The 24781-nt window shown below is 37.0% G+C and overlaps 2 protein-coding genes across 3 annotated transcripts; one reads left to right on the top strand and one right to left on the bottom strand.

Moving 5' to 3' along the window:
• Positions 1–1055: 1055 nt before the first annotated feature.
• ccdc191 (coiled-coil domain containing 191) lies at positions 1056–15999 on the top strand. The gene is made up of 16 exons (XM_067435293.1): positions 1056–1248; positions 1648–1686; positions 2120–2249; positions 2330–2488; positions 3216–3618; positions 4335–4479; positions 5976–6166; positions 6368–6611; positions 6695–7125; positions 7635–7726; positions 9680–9762; positions 9837–9938; positions 13326–13469; positions 14049–14201; positions 15535–15689; positions 15819–15999. Exons 1-16 carry the CDS (start codon positions 1174–1176, stop codon positions 15988–15990), a joined length of 2718 nt encoding a protein of 905 aa, XP_067291394.1. The 5' UTR covers positions 1056–1173; the 3' UTR covers positions 15991–15999.
• Positions 16000–17636: 1637 nt separating this feature from the next.
• zdhhc23b (zinc finger DHHC-type palmitoyltransferase 23b) lies at positions 17637–24460 on the bottom strand. 2 transcript variants are annotated; one of them, XM_067435294.1, is made up of 5 exons: positions 24253–24460; positions 22174–22351; positions 19378–20070; positions 18975–19142; positions 17637–17924 (listed from the first exon to the last, which is right to left on the bottom strand). In XM_067435294.1, exons 2-5 carry the CDS (start codon positions 22308–22310, stop codon positions 17651–17653), a joined length of 1272 nt encoding a protein of 423 aa, XP_067291395.1. In that variant the 5' UTR covers positions 22311–22351; positions 24253–24460; the 3' UTR covers positions 17637–17650. The 2 variants fall into 2 exon arrangements, with proteins under 2 accessions (XP_067291395.1, XP_067291396.1); XM_067435295.1 differs by lacking the exon at positions 24253–24460 and adding an exon at positions 20175–20265 and having other exon boundaries at positions 22174–22211.
• Positions 24461–24781: the final 321 nt, after the last annotated feature.

The raw sequence follows: 24781 nt of genomic DNA, 5'->3' as shown, positions 1-24781 counted from the left end.
ATTTACGACGTCATAACACTGTGCATTTGACAGCGATTTAACCGATTTAATTATTTGAATAAGGTTTTCTGTTGCATATTGTTTGTTGTGTTATACAGTATACTCTAAGTCCTGCCAGATAGCTTGTAAAACAGAAACCAAAAATTAAAACTAAAACCATAAATAAATAAATAAAAATGTATTACTTATATAAATGTAAAGGATATAAATAGAATATAAACATAAAAAAAGGTATATATTATATAAATATTTCTGAGTTGCAAAAATAAAATAATAAATAAAAAATAAAAATAATAAATAAAATAATAACAATATATCTATATTTTTTAACGTAAACTTCCACTGCAGTGGCCAAGGCAATGTTTTATTTTAGCTGGATGTCGTACTAAAATAACTCAAACTAAAACTAAACTAAAATTAATAAAAACTTTATACACATGTTTAAAAATGACAAAACATGCAACAAAATTACAAAAACCTTTTAATAAAAAGTGAATTGAAAACGGAAAAATATGAGGGGAAAATACGTATTATTGTGGACTGTAAATGTAAAATGTGTACCTTAAATGCAATGTAAGTCGCTTTGGATAAAAGCGTCTGCCAAATGCATACATGTAAATGACTTGTTGACATTATAGTGGGCAGCTTGATGTATTGATATTTTATTATTATAAAGGAAACAATTGCAATTGTCATAAACATGCAGTAATACAAAATGAACATATAGCCTAATCAAGTTTTAAACCATAGACTGTATAAACCCTTTTTTTACAGTCTATGGTATACACGCTACTTTTGCTTCCCTCATGGGTATGATAAGTGATAGGCATAGACTGTAAAAAAAAAAAAAAAAAAAAAAAAAAATTCCACAGATAACAGACAGACGTAACAACTGTCTCCATGGTTTCAAAGTAGACGCTTTAGTCTTCATCAGTTCTTGCTGGGATAAGTAGTTCTTTTTAGGCCCCGACTCATGCTACGTCACTTTGTGCAAACTACAAATCCCACAATTCCATTGCCGCGTGAAAAGTTTCTCACTGAAGAACATGAACGTTTTGATGAAGCAAGCTACAGTTTGCCATACTGTAAATTGCTTCTATATATACTTTGCAAACATGTGAAAATATATTATATTATTTTACAATCCAAACGCATGTCCTTGTACAAGTGACTATGGCATCTCCTATAGACAGAACGGATATTTTTCGTTGGAAAAAAACAAAGACTAAAACACCAGGCAGTAATAAAGTAAGTAAAGCCTGCTTCCTCTTTGCTCACTCAGTTCTTCACAGGTTTAGCTTCTTAGTGATGTTTTCATTTTTACAATATTCAGCAAGAGGTATTAATCTAAATAAATGGCACACTCGGGTTATCTTTGGTCATGCACATTGGTTATTAGTAATGAATGAATGGCTTAGCAGAAGGATTTAGATCAAATGTGCAATGCAACGCCCTTTAGGTCTATCCGCAATAGAGCCAATTTAAGGCGAGACTGCATATTTAGTCAGTGATTAGATGTGTGAGGCCAGTGTGACAAAATATTAAATTTATGTCTACTTCAGGAACCAAATTCAATGATCAGCTTACATTTTCATGACTCAGTCTATTTTGAATTGGGCAGAGCTGAATTCATATCTCATTTTGCAGGTGCAGATGAATGAGAATGACATAAAACAGTGGGTGAAGGTAAGTACATTTCAATAATTTGAATACGTCATGGAAAATTAATGTGTATGTATGTCATCCCTTGTGAAAAACAAGTTGGCTAGGCTTATTATATTGAATGTGAAAATAATAATAAATCTGTCATCATTTATACACCCTCAAGTTGCTCCAAATCCAAACCTCTGTGAACTTATTTCTTCTGCTGCACATGAAAGAAGATATTTTGAAGAATAACAGATAAATAATATATAATAACTACTGCAATAATATTCCATAAAAAGAGGAAAAGAGTTTTGTGTATTTTGATTTCATGGTGACTTATAGTATGCTATTTCTGTACTAAGTACTACTTTTTTTTAAAAATAATGTTAAAGTGTAGTTCTTTTTCACAAGAGATGCAGTGTCTGTGTTTATGTATATCATTTTTTTTCTGTTGTATTCTCATTTTTTTCAGAGGGTGGAGATGGCTTCAGAGTTTGCTGTAGCTGAGGTGTTTTCCATGAAGAAATCACATGGTGGTAAAAACAGTATGGCGCTACAGAGCGTAGAACAGCTGCAGGATCATGATGATGCATACAGTGAAGGTAGTCTTTACCTAATTCATAATATGCAGATTTTTAAAATCAGAACCATACTGACGTGTCCTCATTCTTGTATTCAACAGCTCAGTCTATTCTAAGTGAATGGATGAATAAGAAGTTACGCCTGGAGCTAGAAATGGATGATGACGAAGAGGAAGAGGAGATGAGTTCCAGTAAAAAGGATGATTCAAAATCCAAACAACTTGTTAAGACCACACAACCTAGTTATAATAACTTTGATGGTACAAATTAACAAATTACCTGCCTTATTTTCCCTAAATTTATCTTAAAGATCCCATAAAATCCAAAGCAGTTTTATTTTAGTATTATGTATATACAATTTTTCATTTTTTTAAGTTGGCTTTTATTTTTATATTTTTCAGAAATGTTGTACTTTTGTCTTTAAAAAAAAAATGTATACAATTTTTAGTAGGGTTGTCAAATGATTTATTGCGATCGCATTCTTAATACAATTTTGTGTTTACATAAAATCCATTCACAATTATATACACACACACACACACACACACACACACACACACACACACACACACATGCATTTATATCTTTCATAAATATTTGAATGGATATACTTCATATTTCAGAAATATACACATACATGTATGTATTTATATACATAATTATACACAGTACAAACACACACACGTGCACACACACACACACACACACACACACACACACATATATACATATATATATATATATATATATATATATATATATTTATATATATATGTATATATATATATATACTGTATATATATTTTAAATATATATATTTAATTTATAACAATTAATCCTTTAATAGCACTAGTAACAAGTAACATTTCTAATTATTCTAATATTTCTAAGAGTTTCATCTAATATTTGTATTTTATTTCAGCTTTTTTTGTTATTCATAGTTAATAATAATGTAATACTAAACTAGAGTCTCTTTTTGTTTTTTAGACATGTATTTTCACCTAGCACAGGAAGAGGACAATTCTGTTGTGCACAATTTTCTCCAGGACCTGATGGAAACAGAGGTGTTGGACTTTGGAATAATGGAGAACCTCAAAGTAGACTCTGACCTGTGTAAGAAGAACTGGAGGAACCCTAGCATCACTATGGAGGTGCGTCACAAGCAGGTAAAGGAGAACCGCATGCGTAAGGATGCAGAGCGCGGCAAAATACGTAAAGAGAAGGAAGCGCTAAGGGAGGCGCGAGAGGAAGCGTGGCAACTGGAACAGGAGAAGCAGAGAAATAAGAGACGGCAGGCACGCAGACAGGAAGAACTGATACAGCAGGAGATGATTCGCTTGCGCAGAGAGATGGAGGAGAAGAGGAGTGTGGAGCAGCTTGCACGAAACATGTACAAAAATCACTAATGTATTTGGACACTCTAACCATCATTAAAAATGTATGAATGTCAAAATATCAAACAAAGGGGCATCTGCAAACAAATGGTGCTCAAACTTTTCCTACAACTAACTTCACTTCTCATGATTTTTCGTGGTTTTATGAAATCAGTTCCCCTTAAGTTCATACCAAGGTCTGATCACTGGACCATGGGGCTTTGGGGCACAAATCTCCCACTATATACACTGCAGTTGTTCTATAAGATATGCATGATTATTTAATTATTCAATAATTATTATTTTTCAGTTGCAGTTTTAAGACAAGACTGTTGGTGATCGAGTGTACATTTAATGAGAATACAGTTTACTAAAAATATATTATATATTTCTCACTTCTTGGGGCACCTTGGAATCTGAATCTAACCAGAAAGAGTCTAAATATGTTTGTTTTAATTTTAAATTTTATTATGGTTTAAAATATAACAAACCTAACAAAAGAAGTATTTTTGATGTTTTTCAAAAAGTGTGTCCAATTTATTTATTTTTTATTTTATTTTATTTTTTAGATAAATGTCACTTGGTTTGATATTTTCTTGTTGAATGAAGTGAGATGAATACATTTTTAAGTGTCCAAATACTTTTCGGGCCATTGTATATAACTTTCCCATTTAAATTCCATTTAATTTTTGAAGAGTTGATTGCATGACATTTTAATTTCATTCTTATACAGGGACAGGGAGAAGCTTCAGAAACAAAGGGTCACTGAGAGCTCTGTCATTTCAAAATGTCATAATTCCGCACAAAAGAAACAGAACAAAGACCTTCAACTTAAGCTAAAGAACCTGGAAGCCAAATTTCAACTTCTCAATTTGCAGGTTAGGAGATATTACACGTTAATGATATTGTATGCATTGAACACAAACAATGATTTTTGGGTAGCACTTTATTTTACAGTCCTATTCCGCATGGACATACCACACTCACCTAAAGGATTATTAGGAACACCTAATACTGTGTTTGACCCCCTTTCGCCTTCATATCTGTCTAATTGTTCGTGGCATTGATTCAACAAGGTGCTGAAAGCATTCTTTAGAAATGTTGGCCCATATTGATAGGATAGCATCTTGCAGATCTGGAGACCACATCTTGGAGATTTGTGGGATGCACATCCAGGGCACGAAGCTCCCGTTCCACCACATCCCAAAGATGCTCTGTTGGGTTGAGATCTGGTGACTGTGGGGCCATTTTAGTGCAGTGAACTCATTGTCATGTTCAAGAAATTAATTTGAAATGATTCAAGTTTTGTGACGTGGTGCATTATCCTGTTAGAAGTAGCCATCAGAGAATGGGTACATGGTGGTCATAAAGAGATGGACACGGTCAGAAACAATGCTCTGGTAGGCCGTGGCATTTAAACGATGCCCCCATTGGCACTAAGGGGCCTAAAGTGTGCCAAGAAAACATCCCCCACACCATTACACCACCACCACCAGCCTGCACAGTGGTAACAAGGCATGATGGATCCATGTTCTCATTCTGTTTACACCAAATTCTGACTCTACCATCTGAAGGTCTTAACAGAAATCGAGACTCATTAGACCAGGCAACGTTTTCCAGTCTTTAACTGTCCAATTTTGGTGAGCTCGTGCAAATTGTAGCCTCTTTTTCCTATTTGTAGTGGAGATGAGTGGTACCCGGTGGGGTCTTCTGCTGTTGTAGCCCATCCACCTCAAGGTTGTGCGTTTTGTGGCTTCACAAATGCTTTGCAGCATACCTCAGTTGTAACGAGTGGTTATTTCAGTCAAAGTTGCTCTTCTATCGGCTTTAATCAGTCGGCCCATTCTCCTCTGACCTCGAGCATCAACAAGGCATTTTCGCCCACAGGACTGCCGCATTCTGGATGTTTTTCCCTTTTCACACCATTCTTTGTAAACCCTAGAAATGGTTGTGCATGAAAGTCCCAGTAACTGAACAGATTGTGAAATACTCAGACCGGTCCGTCTGTCACCAACAAAAATGATCAAAATTGCTTATATCACCTTACTTTCCCATTCTGACATTCAGTTTGGAGTTCAGGAGATTGTGTTGGCTAGGACCACACCCCTGAATGCATTGAAGGAACTGCCATGTGATTGGTTGATCAGATAATTGCATTAATGAGAAATTGAACAGGTGTTCCTAATAATCCTTTTGGTGAGTGTATATAGTAATTATAATAATTGGCTAATTACTAGGTAGAAACCCTGAACCTACCCCTAAACTTAACCTTAACCCATTTAGTTACCTTATATTGTCCACTAATTTGTAAATTCACTGTAAGTGCACGTACTGTAAAATATATTTTTTTGACTGGTTGCATATGTTTTTTTAGTGCATGCACAGGCATTTTACGGCATGGTACTCTGTGATAATGGAGAGGAGGGTGCGCCTGGGTAAGGCAGCGGCGCTGTGTGATTGGAGGAGGCAGCTGAGGGCGTGGCGGGCATGGCGGGCTCTTGTTTGGGCCAGAAGAGAGGAAAAAGAGGCTGAAAGGACTGAAGATGAACTGAGACAGGAGCACAGGCAGGAGAACTCAACTTAAAGCCTATCAGTATAAACGCACGGCTTGATAAACATTTGAAAGAAACGCGAAGGCACTTTAACTAAACGTTTAGACTAAAAGAGCATGTTAATTTTTTAATTAAAGGTTAATTAAAAACTCCCATTCATCTTGGCAACACTGGCAGTCAGACTGGTTTTGAGTCATATCTGTCATTCCCACAGGCGCTGTCAGCAGGCGGTGGAGAGTGACCGCAGGAGGCTTTTGAGGCGCTGCCTCAGTGATTGGCTCGTGTGGTGTCAGGTAGAGCGTCATCGCAAGGAGCTTCTCCAGCAACAAGAAGAAACCCGATGCAAAATGGCTGCCTTGATCAGTGCGGCTGCTTCTGGGAAACTAGGGGCAGAAAAATCTCTGCCAATTACCAACCCACCTGAAACAATCAGTCTTACAGAACACATCAGCCATCAGGTAAGGACATACACTGTAATATTTTTTTATTCTGAAAAGCTAATATTTAAGCTATTCCACCAACTCTCTTCATCCCACCACAGGAAGTGCCAGCAGCTCCAAAAAGCAGTTTGCCCACTGCACAAGCCACTAAAAGCACTGGCTGTTCAGAGGCCCCGCCCACCCAAGCCTGGCAGGTAACGCGCCGTCATGCCGCTCTCTCATCGGCTGAGCTACGACGGGCCCGTCAGGGGCAACAGCAGAAGACCACCCGAAGGGGAAGTGCAGAGTTTACTGGTGGACAGTTCAAACATGGTCATGTGGCCCTGCAGCAAACAGTAGCAGAGCAAAGACGCCTTCTGAAAGAGCAACAAGACCAGATTCTGCAGCTGCAAGAGAGACAGAACATTCTGGAACTGAGACATGAGGCAGAGAAATCGGTACTGTTAGCAACAGGTCCTCCTGCAGCTATAAGCACATGCTGTCCATCTAAACCCAACACAAAGACTGCAAGAGGAAGTACAGAAAAAACAAGGTACCCCTCATATGTGTGTAGCATATTCCCAAAATCAAAAGATTGTTTTGTTTTAGTTCTTTCATAAAGGCAATCAGCCAAGTGTGTGCAAGTGTGTTTTGGTATTCGGTCTAATCCACTTTTCATAGGCTTTTTCAAAAATCACTTACTGCACCTTTAAAATCACTTACTGCACCTTTTTTTTTGGGGGGGGGGGGGGTTAAAAAAATTAAAATTAATTTAATATGATTCTGACTTTTCTTGACATTTTTGTGAGATTACATGGAGAGAAAAGAATACATATACTGTAAGAAATCTCTCCCCTTAGGCTCCAGAGTGGATCAGAATGTAATATTTGCTTATTTCAAGTGCTAAATGTAATCCCTCTAGATTTTAACAAAGGGTCACTTCCCACTTCTTTTTTATCCGTGTGTGTTTATGTGTATGTGTGTGTGTGTGGGGGGGGGGGGGGTGGAGGATGTTTATTAATCACCATTTCACAAAGATATTCATGCCTCTTACAATCCCAGAACAAAGAGTGCCTCAGGGGAAAACACCAGCAGCCACACCAACCAAAAATCATCTCTGCATCGTTCAGCTCTTCCCCATCCTACAGTACAAGGTCAGTCGTACACATACACAATCAAGCATTAGGAACAACTGTCACTATGGTGGTTCCAAGCATGGAAAATTAATTTCATGGCCATGCCCTAGATTTAAACCCTCTCTGATGCTGAATGCATTGAATACAGATTCACATAATTGCTGTACACTCATAATCCACTATGCAAGCCCAGAACAATGCCAAAACCGCACAATAGCTCTTCAATGCTTTAAATCTTCAGTTTCATTGTTTTTGAATGCAATGTCATATTTGTTCGATAATCAGGGTTGTTTGAGAATCTGAGGGAGTTGGTGCACATCTGCGTGTCTCAGCGGGAGGTTGTTAACAGCCCTCACAACTCATTGCTGAGTAAAAGGCCCTACCAACTCTACAACAACATACAGCATTTATGATATTATTTATCAGTCTGTGAGGTGGACTGTAACCATGTGATCAACTATATATATAGTTGTCCATATATATGAAGTCCATAAAAGTGCATCTATATCCATCATAAAAAGTGCATTTATATCCATCATAACTGCTCCACATGGCTCCAGGGGGTTAATAAAAGATTTATGTAAGAAAACTATCCATATTTAAACCTTTATTAACTAAATTATCTAGCTTCTTATTCTAAATGCCTACTCTACGTCTGACGATCGTAACTTGTGTGCTATGTCGTCAGACATAGAGAAAGCATATTGAACTGCGCGAGGCGCTGTACTTTTTGCGTAAGTTGAATACGGACGGTGGTTATCTTAGTAAATTATCTAGCTTCTGCTGTTAAAATCAGATTTATATTAAAAAAGTCCTGGCTAATCCAAGCTTTATAATAGCAGTGATTGTGGATTGAGGCAATCGGCCGGTGTTGTGCCGAATTCCGACCCCATGCCAAATTATTTACCCCCCTAGTATTTTTAGTATTAGGTTTAGGGTTAGTTGTGGAGGAGGGGTAAGGATTAGACAATCAGGTAGGGACCATAGACTGTAAAAAAATATGGACGTAGTGTCTGTGACGTCACCCATAGGGTTCCGATAAGTCGTTCTGAAGCTTAAAGTAGGGGCGAGCAGGGCGTTGCCATCTTGCGAGCGAGTCATGGTGTGTCATTCCTGGATAGCAGAAAATGGGCAAAAAGGCGGGATGCTTAGAAGCGGGAGCTTAGATGACCCAGTGACTATAGATGGCTAATAAATGGCTTCCCACCTGTCACTTAAAGTAACCACGACCTTAATTATGCAGAACTAAAAGGCTTTAATGTAAACGAATGAGTTATAAAAAAAATTCCCCCCCTTACAGTTGTCATGAAGGTCAAAATTAGCCGTATAGGCCAAAACCACAATTTGTACCAGGCTGTAAACATGTTTTTTTCTGCTGTAATGTTGGGAATTTTAACATGGGGCTCAATGAGATTTTTCTCCCTTCTGAATTGCAGTTTACATTACTTCTGTATTGGCTTCAAGAGACATCGCGGGAGGTTGCCGCTTGGTAGTGGCTTAAACGATTGGAGTAATAATTTGGCAAGGGGTCGAAATTCAGCACAACACCGGCCGATCGCCTCAATCTATAATCACTGCCATTATAAAGCTTGGATTAGTCAGGACTTTTTTAATATAACTACTATTTTAATATAACTCTGATTTAGTTTGAAAGAAGAATGTCATATAAACCATGGATGACTTGAGGGTGAGTAAATCATGGGGTAATTTTCAATTTTGGATCTATCCAAAACTATCCCTTTAATTGGTAAGACACTAGAAATGACAGGGAGATTTTGAACAAAGTTGGTTGGTGTCATGGAATGCCGCCTTGAATATAAATGCAAGCAACACAAACAAACAAACTTGTCCCAAAGAACATTGAGATCAGAAGAAGATACTGCAGAACTTCAGAGTGACCCTTTAATCTCACCCTTAACTGATGTCTCTGTCACCCCACCCCCCAACTCTCCTTTTTTATGTTTCTTTCAGCCATGGAAGAACGAGCACGCCAGCGCGCCGAGCGCAGGAGGGAGATTGAGGAGAAGAGGAGACAGAAGGAGGATGAGAAACTGGTAAGACTCGGTTCTTTTGGAAGATGGAAATAAGTCAATGTGATGACAAAAACCTCTCCTTTTTTGTTATTTAGGCTCAAATTAAGGCAGCTGAGGAAGAAAGGCTCAGAGCTGAGGAAGAAGAGAAACAAAAGGAGGTAGAGAGGAAGAAGGAAGAGAAAAGGCAGCAGAGGAAGGTTTGTGGTGAAAGACATTATCATGGATTTATAGGTTTTACATAATTAGATGATGTTATTATTAGTGGCTATTTTACTGGTAGCTGTGTTATATACAGGTCCTTCTCAAAAAAATAGCATATTGTGATAAAGTTCATTATTTTCCATAATGTAATGATACAAATTTACCGGAATCCCTCAGGGAACCATACTGGGGCCTATCCTATTTAGCCTGTATGTGAACGAGCTGCCAGAAGTGTGTCCTGAAGTTGGCCTTCAGATGTATGCCGACGACACAGTGGTTTATGTGTCCGGTAAAAGCCCTGTTGTTATTGGCAATACACTTACTAAAAGTCTTGAGAAAGTATCGAATTGGCTTAATAAATCATGTTTAACACTTAATCTGAGGAAAACGAAATCTATGTGTTTTTCTATAAAAAGAAAACGGATAACAAATGATCTTAACATAAAAATAAATGGTGAACTTATTGATCAGGTAGAACAAGAAAAATATTTAGGAGTAATTTTAGATTCTCAGCTAAATTTTAAAAGTCATATTAAGAAGATTTCAAGAAAAATGAAAACAAGCATGAACTGTTTCAGAATGATCAGGAGCCATTTGACATTTGAATGTGCACATGTGTTTCTGAACGCTATGATCCTGTCTCACCTGTCATACTGTACCACTGTTTGGTCCCTGACTAGTCAAACTACTCTAAAGCCTATTGAGAGGCTTTATAACCGTGCCCTAAAAATTTTAGATAACAAGCCTATTCGATTTCACCATTGTTATATTTTAAGTAAACATAAACTCTTAAATTTTGTTAATTTTGTCAATCTTAGACACATAACGTTGTTTTTTAAATGTTTGACTGGACTAGCACCTGAGCCATTGTGTAAATTTGTCAACAGATTAGAATTTTCTCGATCAACAAGAGCGGCTACATGTGGAGACTGTAAAGTTCCCTTTTGTAAAACATCTTTTGCCCAAAATGTTTTTTCTGTGAAAGGAGCTAACCTGTGGAATCGGCTTCCAACACATATAAAATTTTTAACTAAACTGTCCGTCTTTAAAAAAGTTACAAGAACTTGGTTTTTACAGCAGCAGAAGTGTGATCATGCCATATGAGGGGAATATATGAAATGTGACTTGTGTAAGTTTAAAGACATGTGCTTATCGGATACATTTATCTTTCTTGGAGCTAACTGTTTTCTGGACATTTTTTATTTATTTATTTATGTTTTTTTTTTTTTTTTTTTTTTTTTTTTTTTTTGTGTGTGTGTGTGTGGTTATTTCTTCATTGTCTTAATCTGTTAAAAAGCCTTTCTAGGGACAGGTGTTGCGAATTAGCCCTGGCTAAAAACACTGTGATACACGCAACGGATAATTCTTTATGTAATAATCTTTGTCGACTTTGTATCTGTCCCTATTCAAATAAACAATAAATAAAATAAATTTAACTTTCATATTTTTTAGATTCATTGCACACCAACTGAAATATTTCAAGTCTTTTATTGTTTTAATACTGATGATTTTGGCATGCAGCTCATGAAAACCCCCAAAATCTCAAAAAAATAGCATATTTCATCCGACCAATAAAAGAAAAGTGTTTTTAATACAAAAAAAGTCAACTTTCAAATAATTATGTCCAGTTATGCACTCAATACTTGGTCGGGAATCATTTTGCAGAAATTACTGCTTCAGTACGTCGTGGCATGGAGGCGATCAGCCTGTGGCACTGCTGAGGTGTTATGGAGGCCCAGGATGCTTCGATAGCGGCCTTAAGCTCATCCAGAGTGTTGGGTCTTGTGTCTCAACTTTCTCTTCACAATATCCCACAGATTCTCTATAGGGTTCAGGTCAGGAGAGTTGGCAGGCCAATTGAGCACAGTAATACCATGGTCAGTAAACCATTTACCAGTGGTTTTGGCACTGTGAGCAGGTGCCAGGTCGTGCTGAAAAACAAAATCTTCATCTCCATAAAGCTTTTCAGCAGATGGAAGCATGAAGTGCTCCAAAATCTCCTGATAGCTAGCTGCATTGACCCTGCCCTTGATAAAACACAGTGGACCAACACCAGCAGCTGACATGGCACCCCAAACCATCACTGACTGTGGGTACTTGACACTGGAATTCAGGCATTTTGGCATTTCCTTCTCCCCAGTCTTCCTCCAGACTCTGGCACCTTGATTTCTGAATGACATGCAAAATTTGCTTTCATCCAAAAAAAGTACTTTGGACCACTGAGCAACAGTCCAGTGCTGCTTCTCTGTAGCCCAAAAGTGGTTTGACCTGGGGAATGCGGCACCTGCAGCCCATTTCCTGCACACGCCTGTGCACGGTGGCTCTGGATGTTTCTACTCCAAACTCCGTCCACTGCGTCCGCAGGTCCCCCAAGGTCTGGAATCGGTCCTTCTCCACAATCTTCCTCAGAGTCCGGTCACCTCTTCTCGTTGTCATTCCTTCCCACAGACTTCCCACTGAGGTGCCTTGATACAGCACTCTGGGAACAGCCTATTCGTTCAGAAATTTCTTTCTGTGTCTTACCCTCTCACTTGAGGGTGTCAATGATGGCCTTCTGGACAGCAGTCAGGTCGGCAGTCTTACCCATGATTGCAGTTTTGAGTAATGAACCAGGCTGGGAGTTTTTAAAAGCCTCAGGAATCTTGTGCAGGTGTTTAGAGTTAATTAGTTGATTCAGATGATTAGTTAATAGCTCGTTTAGAGAACCTTTTCATGATATGCAATTTTGGGTTTTCATGAGCTGTATGCCAAAATCATCAGTATTAAAACAATAAAAGACCTGAAATATTTCAGTTGGTGTGCAATGAATCTAAAATATATGAACGTTTAATTTTTATCATTACATTATGGAAAATAATGAACTTTATCACAATATGCTATTTTTTGAGAAAGACCTTCACATGACTGATACCTCAAATCATGCAGCCTGTCAAAGGGATAGTTCACCCAAAAATGAAGATTAGCCAATGATTTACTCATCCTCAAGTCATCCTAGGTGTATATGGCTTTTTTCTTTCAGACGAGAATGTCATATACACCTATGATGACTTGAGGGTGAGTAAATCATGGGCTAATTTTCATTTTTGGGTGAACTATCCTGTGTGTTTGCACTTTTCTAAGTAACTCTATATAACTGTAACATATAATGAAATGGGTAAAAAAATATCCGAAGCCTTACTTAGGGAGCAGAATGCCAGTGTGCAACCACCCGGTACACCCTAGCAGCTGATTAGCAATAATGCTAAAAAACATTCCGAATAACTTGGCAACAACATAGCCAATCAGTTTTGCCTAAGCAAACGCATCTATTTATTCTTCACGTTTATGCACACAGCTTTCAGTTTGTACATTTTAAAGCACTGTGTGTGTTCAAATGAACTTAGAGGGAGCTTGAGAAGCAGAAGAGAGCAGAATGGGAGCAGGAACTGTCAAAGCGAGCGGTCCAGCACTACCTCAGAACCCTGTTACTGCACCGAGGCCTGGCACCATGGAAACTCCTGCTGGAGCAAAGCCATGCCAACACACAGGTCAGCGGTGCTGCAAACAGACACACACATTCGAGCCCTACAATAACAATGCCGGCCTGCTTTCCAGACAAACCTTCACGCACTTAATTATCCATCCAAAGAGTTATGGGCCACTCACACAGACAGGAAGACCAGCTGTTGCCGTGCATTAACTCTTGGTCCAGTCCCCAATTTTTAATGATGTTTACAGTATACTGTTGCGTTTCCACCTGGCTAACCACCTGTTTTCGAAATAAACGAACATAGAACGGATATCTGAGATGCCGGATGGAGCGACTGAGAGGGAGGCATTGACAAGAGAGAGAAACAGAATGGCTTTGACAGAATAGCTTTGAAAGAATGGCTTTACATTTTCAGAATTTGCATTGTTGTTTAGATATTGATCCACATCTATGAGAGTAGAAACCCCAAGGTCCAATTAGTTGCATGTGCCTCTTTATTTTTACAGTAGCCACAGGATGGCAACAGGGAAAGTTTGCAGTCCATATAAACCATTGGAGTGCTTGAGATAATGACACTGTTAATTAAAGCTGACGGTTGTTAATGTTCGAGTGCTTTTGTCTTTTCGGTCTCCTCCAGAGAGCGGTGGATCATTACACACTGGCTCTGCGGAGAAACTGCTTCTGCTCTTGGCGGCAGTCTGTGGACGAGGCCCACGCAGAGAGAGAGGCCAGTGCCAGCCAGCTGTATCACCGGATCTTGCTTCAGAGGGCCGTGTGTAGCTGGAAATCGGTAAAACTTTACATGCATTACTTTTGAATGCTTAGAAAAGCTTCAGATTTTGAGATGACCTAATTTGTTATAACCACAAGATGTCTTGTTATGATAATACATAAATATGTATTATTTATTAATTATTTTGATATTAATGTTTGTTTATTTAAAATTTCTTATAATTTATTATGAATTAATGAATGTGTTTATTCATTATTTTAATATTAATGTTTAAAAAAAAATGTGTTTAAAAATATCCTTTGTACATATATATTTTATAGACATAAATCAATCAATATTTTTTTCATCATTTAAATAAATTGACATATAATGAAATTAGGTATAGCCACAAAGTGTCTTATCGACTTAAACAATAAATAAACATTTTAATAAAGTTATAATAAATGACATGCATATTTATTAATTCTTTAATTATTTTAATATTTATATTTATTTGTTTAAAAAACTATCAATTGAATAAGTAAATATACAGATATATTTATTTTTCATGCATATCATTTTGTTCATAAAAAATGTATTGTTAAATTCAATTAAAAAAATTTTTAAAGACATTTTAATTTCTATAATACAATATGGTTTAGTCAAAAAGTGTATCAACTTGTTACAAATAAATGTTTTATACATTAAATACACACACCTTAATTACAAAAAATACAATACAAATATATATTCATTAATAATAACTAATTTAATATTAATGAAATGCATATAAAATAAAATATAAAATAATCAAGTTAACATATTAAAATAAATAAATACATATTTAGTTTATTTATTTTTATATTATTTTAATATTTATATTTATTTGTTTGTTTAAAAAGTATTAAATATATTTAATATAAGTAAATATACATAGAATTATTTATATGCGTAATAATAGTATTGTTTATAATAAAATCATTTAAAACATTGAGACATTTCAATGTCTATAGTAAAATATTGTTTAGCCAAAAAGTGTAGTCTACTTGATATAAATGTACAATACATTAACTGAATATTCATTAATTATATATTATTTAAATAGTAATGATTTTTTTAAAGACTTATTTAAATATATTTCTTTATATTGTATTATTTGTGATAGTTATTTAAAATTAAATAAATACAAAACACTATGTTTATGTTTATAAATAAAAATGTCATTTTTATCTTTACATTTTCTGAAGAAATTATTCCCAGAACTCACCAACAGGGACTGGCTATGTGGTTACTTTTACTGGCCCAAGCAAAGAGAGCTCACCTCCAATTTATGTACCTAAGTTTAATATTTAGAGTAAGTGATATTAATAAACCCATATCCTTAAGTATAAGCAATTTTTCTACTTATCAGTTAAAAGATCTGCGCTGTATACTGGAAGCACAGGCCGAGCGGTTCCACAGGATACACACCCAGAGGAAGGTGTTCACGGCACTGCTAGATCACGCTACAGAGGAGCGAATAACAGCCTGGGACAGTGAGCAGCGGGCAGAAGAGCACAACAGCAGGTCAGCATTTGACCTTCACTCCTTACCTCATCTTTAATGTCGTATTAGTGGGACTGTTCAGTTTTACTGCAGCATAAGGCCACATCTAAAGATGAACTTGTGAATTTGAAGTTTGCTCTGACTTTGCAGGAGAGCTGTCAAGAAGTGTTTTGCTGGCTGGAGGCGTCTTCCCGTTGTCTTGCGAGAAGAGAAAGAAAGAGAGGCACGCAGAGATCAACTCAGACGTAAAGTGGCAGAGATTTTGCCTGACTTCCGCGCCTCCCCTTTTGACTCCCTGCGGCGTTCTGTAAATCCTCTTTAAGCAGCACACACAGGCTGCAACTACCGAGCTTTACATGACATCATTAAATGACACTGAAAACGTCTGCAGCTTGATGAGCCACCACATTTAATCTTTTCACACTTGTTTATTTTTCCATGGTTCAGTGTAATTGAACAACTTGTAGAATGAAATGCATTACATTATAAAACTGTCTCACATGAGACAAATAAACATCCGGATTTTGAAGTGCTTCTTTATTTGCTTCTGTGCTTAGAAGCAATTTAATGGAACGAAACCAACTTTGATTCAAAAACACTGAAATGTATCTGAATGGTAAGCTGCATAGATTTATTCCCAATTGAAGCACATGAAAAGAGAACACACACACACACACACACACACACACACACACACACACACACACACACACACACAAACAAAGCTCAACATAAAACATTCATACTGAGATGACAGCTTTAAAGCTGTGTGCTGTCTGGATTTAGATGCATTGTTGCATCACTTTTTTAGTCCCAAAAAGGCACTGAATAAGGTTTTGACATTCAATGTGCATTCACATACAAGACACACTTTGGAGTGGAAAGATCAAATATTAGACAGTACAATCCATAACTGATCCGACTAGTCGTGAATGTACATCAGAAATGCATATTGGTGGTAACGCTTTACAATAAAGTCTCATTTGTTAATATTAGTTAATGCATTAACTAACAATAAGCAATGTTTTTTACAGCATTTATTAATCTCAGTTAATGTTTGTTAATTAAAATACATTTGTTTATTGTTTGTTCATGCTAGTTCAGTGCATTTACAAATGTTAACAGATACAGAAACTGTATTAGTAAATGTTGTAATTAACATATGAAACCAAAATTGTAAAAACTAGATTCAAATTGTTCCTTCTGAGTGAAATTACCACAACAACAAAAAATAATAACAAAATTAATGTATTCATTCTTTGTGGGTTTAGCACCCACTTTATATTAGTTGGCCTTAACTACTATTTACTAACATATTAATTAATAATTTGATACAATGCACTTATTGTGTACATATGTTTTTACATTGTAGTTACATTTAAAAAGATACCTGCATGTAATTGCATCTGTAATTATTTTCTGTAGCTCTACATTTATAATTACACTGTTGACACTTCCCTTACACCTTACCCTACCCTTACACTCACCCATACCTCCACACCTGTCCCTAACTTTACCCGTATCCCTCCTCAATATCAGCAAAAGTGTTTTGCAAAACAATATTAAACCAATTTTGATGTAAGTGCATAGTAGTTAAGGCTACCTAATATAAAGTGGGACCAATGTTTATTATAAAATCATAAAAAATAAGTATTTAGGGAGAACTTCACATAATATTTGTAATGTCAAGTCATGAGTAAACACTATCCACCGCAAAAAAAAACACACCTGAGTTATGATGCACTCGATGTTGATTTACACCGGTAGAGATGTAAAATACTTCAACACTGCCATCTACTGATCCACAACATTCAACTGACTCTTGATGAGACCTTGACCACAACATTTAGAGCCATAAAACTGACTCCGGAATGAATGTTGAAGGTTTTAAGTAGCACAACATTATACCTCACTGTAGTATATGAGTGATAATTCAATTTAAAGACAGACGTTTCCATCAGCAGATGCTGTCAGTTTAGTGCCTACACCAGATCTGATGGTTTATTGTTCGAAGGCTCTGAAGCCTTGCTCATGGTCAAGAATTCAGTCCAGTTACTACAGAAACCTTGCGAGTAAACGCCAGTGTCGATGATCAGACCCCAGAGACGGCTGCGAGCGGTTTTCTCTCTCAGAGCCAGGCGTGCTTCGCGTTCGGTCACGTTTAAGCTGACGTTAATGAGCTGTAGGATCAGCAGGTGCAGCAAACCTCCAGTGACGATACTGCTGTACCAGGCACAGGTGAAACACAGAGCAGAACTGACCAACAGAAAAACAATTGGGTTGGTTATTAACGCATTATATTATTAAAATCCTAAACACTGAAAATGAACAGCCATCATGTAATCAAAATAGACAAATCTTATTTAGTTTTTTTATGGAATATAGCAGTATGTATTATTTTCTCTACAGGGAAATTTATTTTTTATGATAAACATTTAAAGACCGACTGTTGTGAGCTACAAGGTAAACGGTTGGAAGGGAGCATGAAGAATCATTTTCACACATGAACTGCCCAAAAATGTATGGACCTCTTGATAGATATAATAAATGTTGTGATGTTATTTCCAGTAAGAGGTGCCAATCGATTTTTGGCAAAGATCTTGTATTGACAATGCATGAGTCGAGCACTCAATCTATTCATCTATTCCAGCACATCAACTTTTGTTTTGGACGGACAGATATTATATATATATAATTTGAGCAGCCCATTCCACTTGTTGTTATTGTCAACTATAACTAATCCTAAATATTTTTTGTTAATTGTGATTTAAACGTAAAAATTAGAAATGCTTTGGCACCTAAATAAATTAAAATTCCATTAACAGTTTAAGTTGAGAAGTACTAGATAGATAAAAATATAGCTAAATAAAAATATTAAAAAATATATATTAAAAAAAAGACAAGCACATAAAATGACTAAAACTTAAATGGAAATTAAATTAAAACTGAAAATATAAAATAAAAGCTAAATCAAAATATTAATAAATACTATAATGTATATCAAAAACACTAAAATAACACTGAACTTTTGTCGAATAGCATAAGTCAGGCATAAGCATAAGTCTGTGTATTTGTGTGAAAAATGGCAGATTTTTGTTCTCTTTACCCTCAATGATTCTGGTAAATACTAATATGGTGCATTTGGAGACGTTTATACAAACAGAACGGCAACAAAATTACTATTTAAAGTGACATTTCTCATGAGGAACTAATGAACTGGAAGGAGCAGAGCTGGTCAATAGAAAGGTTTAAATAGAAGGTAAAACAACAGAAGCATTTGTGTGAGTTTTACTGTTGAATACACACCTGTACTGCCTGTAGATGTCTGGACAGTAGAGCAGTGCAGTCATCACACTCTGGTGGGGACACACGCTTCGTAGAACCAAACTGATCCCGTACAGCGACGTCAGCAGAAAGAAAACAAGCATCAGGAGGAAACTGAGGTGATTGGCCTGTCCCACGCAGCTGTTAATCCTATACACAAACCAAAATGACCAACAAGACACCGAACTGAGACCTGGAGATTTATTTACACATATCAGTTACACTGAGTAAGAAGAATGTCTCCATTACACATGTTTACATGAAGAACAAGATATTTCACAGCTGTGCTGGACACAAAAAGCCTGACTGATACATATTAATCTATTATATATAATAGATGGACCCAGATAATAATGACTGAGACCCTCATGAATGAGGAACTCACCAGACACAGTGGTGGTCCAGACGCAGAATGCAGACTCCACAGATCCTGCAGTGTCCGGCTCTCGGGGGACGCACCACTTTGCATACTGTACAAAAGTTCCTCCTCTGAACACTCTCCTGTGCTGTCCCAGATTCATCAGTTTGTTCAGGAGGCCCAGCATGATTGGCTATCACCACCTGGTGGCGTTCTCCTTTGAGATAATCGGCATCTACATCAGGTGGTGGTTTGTGATACGTCACTGTACTATGAGTGTCAGAAGGACGAGGCCTGACGTAGCCCGGCCCCCTCTTGGTGATTATGAGAAAAATGACGGTGAGAGCTACACCCACCGTCACAGCGCCCGACTGGAGATGATTCACATCACCGCGAGGGACGATTTCAGTGATGAAGAGGTAGAACATGTAGAAGAGCGAAAAGAGGGCAAGGCTGAGGAAGAATAAAGTGCGTCCTTTCTTTCGGTGAGTAAAGTAGTAGTACCAAAGCACCATGATGGGCACAGCTGTTAGCACTACAATACCCAGGAGGTAGTGTAAAGCTGCAATGTGCAAAAACACAGGAAGCAGAATAAGAGGAGGGATCAATGACAGATCAACTTGCTGGGCACCAGATATCCAGGGCACTCGCAGACGATCACTGATCGTGGCAACTACCCGAGACAGAGAGCCTGGATTTTGAGACTCCTTCTTCATCCATCTGGAAAATAAAATATTCTGTCATATTCTTAATTTAAACACATTTTACTATATTTTAAAGGGTTAGTTCACCCAAAAATCTAAATTCTGTCATTATTTACTCACCCTCAAGTCATTCCAAACTGGTAAGACCTTCGTTCATCTTCGGAACACAAATGATTTCTGTCACACAGTCTACACAACTTCCACTTTGATGCTTCAAAAAGTCAATGAAGAGATCCGTAAGAGAAAACTAATCTATAAGAGACTTGATCGCTTTATATAATGAACAGACTAAATTTAGGCGTTTATTCACATAAACATTCATGAACGCACACATCAGTTGTGGTAAATGGAAGCTCAAGCTTGTTCGATTTATGTGCAAGAACCAGTGAAGTTCATTCTCGTGTTACGCATCACGCTTGAGCTTCTGCAAGAACCAATGAGGTTCATTCAGGTGTTACGCATCACGCTTGAGCTTCTGCAAGAACCAATGAGGTTCATTCTCGCGTTACGCATCACGCTTGAGCTTCTGCAAGAACCAATGAGGTTCATTCTCGTGTTAAGCATCACGCTTGAGCTTCTGCAAGAACCAATGAGGTTCATTCTCGTGTTACACATCACGTTTTTGCTTCTGCAAGAACCAATGAGGTTCATTCTCATGTTACGCATCACGCTTTAGCTTCTGCAAGAACCAATGAGGTTCATTCAGGTGTTACACATCACGCTTTAGCTTCTGCAAGAACCAATGAGGTTTATTCAGGTGTTACGCATCACGCTTTAGCTTCTGCAAGAACCAATGAGGTTCATTCTCGTGTTATGTAGCACATTTAAGCTTTTGCATGAACTAATGAGTTTTGTTCTTGAGCGTCCAAGCTGGTTCTGTTGAGCTTCTGTTTATGTTCAGTGATCAATGTTGATCGTGTCTTTTCAGAAAAGTTGCACTAAACCGTTTAAATTCAGATAGTTTCGTTTTACAAAATACTAGTTGCGTAGCTGTCCATAGATGGACAGAAATCTTCATTTGTGTTCCGAAGATGAACAAAAGTCTCACGGTTTTGAAATGACATAAAGGTGTGTAATTAATGACTGAATTTTCATTTTTGGATGAACTATCTCTTTAAGGGTGTGTTCGCATTTGGCAGGTATGGTTTGGCATTCTTTATCATAGACATAATTTACGTAGACGCCTCATGATGTGCTGGAGCGTGATCCAGTGCCGCCGCCATATTGGTTGGGTCTCTCCACTCAACACTAGCAGGGTAATGTAAGATGCTGGAATGACCTGGAATTATAACGTTTAATTTAGGCCTTTAAAAAAAAATTCTGAGCTGGTACAGTATATATGGGAGCTTGTATGGATATGTGTTACAGAATGTGTGTGTGTGTGTGTGTGTGTGTGTGTGTGTGTGTGTGTGTGTGTGTGTGTGTGTGTGTGTGTGTGTGTGTGTGTGTGTGTGTGTGTGTGTGTGTGTGTGTGTGTGTGTGAGAAATAAATTCAAGTGAAAAATCAAACTTGTTTCTTTATTAAAATATAAAATTCATAAATGTATACATTTATCAATATGCCTGTGTGAGAGAAATAAATTCAAATGAACAATCAAACTTGTTTCTTTATTAAAATATAAAATTCATACATTTATCAATATGTCATAGTCTACCATATGTCTTAGTTAAAGCTCTTAATACAAAGTCTTTCTACATGAAAGCAGAATTTTTCAATGTGTGACAGCGTCCTGTATCATAACTAAGTCTCTGCAGTTTGTAACAAACCAAACCGTGTGAAAATCTGGTAAAAACTCCGGGGAGTTATGAACATTGTAATTGAGAAAACATCTTCCTCAGTAGAAATAAATGCGGGGGGCGGCGCATTGGGGACCCATCCAAGATGGTGCCGCGCTGATACGCCCGCTCCAATAGGCAGCGTCAGTCTATGAGGCATCTACGTATATTATGTCTATGGTCTTTATACCTTCTGTTTTGATGTTAAAAACTACAGTGATCAATAAGCAAACCAGGTAGATTTTTTTGTAGTACGAAACAAGAGATACAAACTAAAAATGTGAACAGACACCAAGTAGAAATCTATGAATTCAAAGTGCTATTTTAGTGGCCCCTCACTCACCTGTCACAAGCGTCATCCAAATCCTCACAGTCACAGCAACATGCTGCCATGTGACTGCGCCCGCCATGACGATCAATGTACTCACAACAGCACAGAGGTTCATCCTGATCTAGTGTTCGACGGGATCTTTTCGTCATGATCTCAACTTAGAAAACATAGGTGAGGGCAGTTATTATTCCTGTGTGGAAACCAAATTTAAATTTCAGATTGCATGTCTCAGTTTATTAGATTGTATGGCAAACAAAAATATAAGCTGTATATTGGTATACAGTATATTGGTCATTTATCTGGCATATATCCTAGAATATCCTCTATGTAAAGGGACAAATTCCCTGAGGATTCACTGGGACAATGTCTTTCTATATGAGGCGTATATCATTAATGGTTTAGGCCAGTTCATTTCTCTTTTGCCAATTCTCATTTTTGTTTAAGTGACAATTTTAACATGCTATAAAAAATTACCTCTGAGGTATTTTGAGCTAAAACTTCCCAGATACATTTTTGTGTGTCCCTTTAAATGCAAATGAGATGCTGCTCCCGACCCCCTTTCAAGAAGAGGGTGGAGCTACAAGAGTTCATGTTATCGACAAGAGTTCATGTTTACCTCACGCAGAATCAAACCGAAAAGGTCAGAAACTGTTCAGCCTTTTATGTTCGAACCCAGAGTCGGACAATGATGAAGAGACTCAAGAAGAAGTGACAACATGTAGAATGCAACAGGCTGTTTCCAAAAAGTTAGTTGATGAAGCTGATGTGGAGTTAACTATCTTCAAGTCATCAATTAGCATATTCTGTCATGATTATCTATAAATTGCTTGTGTGGGAATTGTTCTAAAATGCCTTCAATACTAGAGAATGCTGGATGAATACAGAACAGGCATAGTTTAGTTTAATTATGGTTATAACTTATTTTGTCATATAACTTAAATCGGTTTTATGACATGTTGCATGTGTGTTACATGAAACGCAAATAAATAAATGCAATAAATGTGAAAAGATGCGGCAGTTTGAGCAGACTCCCAAGAGTGCTCTACTATATTTCCTTCTTTTCTTACCCAACCCAATATGCCATCACTTCCCTTGTTGCGTGATCCAGTTTGATGTAGTCCTTAAAGGATTAGTTGACTTCAAAATATAAATAAAATATGTTTTTATTTTATTTATTTATTTATTTTTGCTAGATAAGATCCTATTCCTTGACTGGGGTGCAAAGCCATTTGAAGCCCTTCAAAACTGCATTTATTTGAACCTTCAACCCATTGGTTGCTGTTGAAATACATTAGGCTAAGTGAAGAAAAATCCCGGAATGTTTTACTCAAAAACTTAATTTATTTACAACTGAAGAAAAAGAGACATGAACATCATGGATGAGATGGGGGTGAGCAAATGATCAGGGAATTTTCATTTTGAAGTGAACTAATTGAACTTTGAGTGTTGTAACCCTGCAGACATACACACAAACTAATGTTTAAAAAAGGACTCCATAAAAATAGCTAATAAAAATGACAAACCACACAGCAAAACACATATAAAGATACATTCAAAATATTAAAAACTACAAATGATAATAAAATAACACTGATTTGAGAACATTCAAACCAGTGTGTGCATAAAAAAAATATGATCCTTCATCATATATTATATATATATATATATATACACACACACTTGATCTCTACATGCATTCACTAAAGAAGAGAGAGAGAGAGAGAGAGAGAGAGAGAGAGAGAGAGAGAGAGAGAGAGAGAGAGAGAGAGAGAGAAGAAAGAAAGAAAGAAAGAAAGAAAGAAAGAAAGAAAGAAAGAAAGAAAGAAAGAAAGAAAGAAAGAAAGAAAGAAAGAAAGAAGTCTTGGCTGCACATTTTTAACATACAAGACATTTTTTTAACGAGACTGGAAAGTTCGTCGGATGTAAAGCGATGAGGTTCTGATAAACGACACAGCTGGCCGTCTATAACACGTCAAACGACAAAAGTACTCAATATAATAGGCCTACATAAAAATAAAAATAAAAAATAAATAAATAAACGAATAGGGACATACCAAACGTAACATGTAGCATGCGATGTTTCCTACTTACAGAACAAAACATTCATATTGTTGCAGTTGTTCCTTTCGGAAGTGCTGTCGGTATGAGTGTAAGCTGTCAGTCTCATTTTCGGTAACGGAACGTTCTAGTCTGTAGACCACTCTGCTTCATTCACTATTACTCTACGGAGCTACACAAGAAAAATGAAAGCGGTCAAAATCTACCAGGAAGTCGCGTAACATAAACAGCAGCCGCGCTAGACCGCCCTGTTGTGTGAGTGTGAGTAGACTGCCTTTATCTTCCTGACGTCAGTAAAAACTAACCCTTTCATTTCCTCTCTGATTATAAACTTTACCTCAATGGCTATGGTTATTGATTCAGAGAAAACTGTTTGCTGATGCTTTGTTTCAAATAACAAAGTTTGGCTTTTGAAAATACAAAGGTTGAAATAGAGAATTTTGTGTTAAATGATTTTCAAATTCTTTACGACTAGCCTACTAAGAAAACTGGCTTTTTTATTAAAAACCGTAGGCTACACTTATGAATGTGAATGTTAGTCATTAGACCATTATTATTCGTA

The sequence above is a fragment of the Pseudorasbora parva genome, chromosome 24 (genome assembly GCF_024679245.1).
Source record: "Pseudorasbora parva isolate DD20220531a chromosome 24, ASM2467924v1, whole genome shotgun sequence".
Classification (NCBI taxonomy): Eukaryota; Metazoa; Chordata; class Actinopteri; order Cypriniformes; family Gobionidae; genus Pseudorasbora; species Pseudorasbora parva.
Note: the sequence above shows the minus strand (reverse complement) of the source record. Positions and strands in the feature narration are given on the sequence as shown.

Bases quoted from the DNA above. Each gene is read 5' to 3' on its own strand.
- ccdc191 (XM_067435293.1), top strand. From the start codon at position 1,174: ATGGCATCTCCTATAGACAGAACGGATATTTTTCGTTGGAAAAAAACA. The intron at 7,126-7,634 runs GTACCCCTCATA...TTACAATCCCAG, and splicing joins GGAAGTACAGAAAAAACAAG to AACAAAGAGTGCCTCAGGGG. The intron at 7,727-9,679 runs GTCAGTCGTACA...TGTTTCTTTCAG, and splicing joins TCCCCATCCTACAGTACAAG to CCATGGAAGAACGAGCACGC.
- zdhhc23b (XM_067435294.1), bottom strand. From the start codon at position 22,310: ATGACGAAAAGATCCCGTCGAACACTAGATCAGGATGAACCTCTGTGC. The intron at 20,071-22,173 runs GTGAGTGAGGGG...TTTATTTTCCAG, and splicing joins TTGGATGACGCTTGTGACAG to ATGGATGAAGAAGGAGTCTC. The intron at 17,925-18,974 runs GTGTGTATTCAA...TCTGTTGGTCAG, and splicing joins GACATCTACAGGCAGTACAG to TTCTGCTCTGTGTTTCACCT.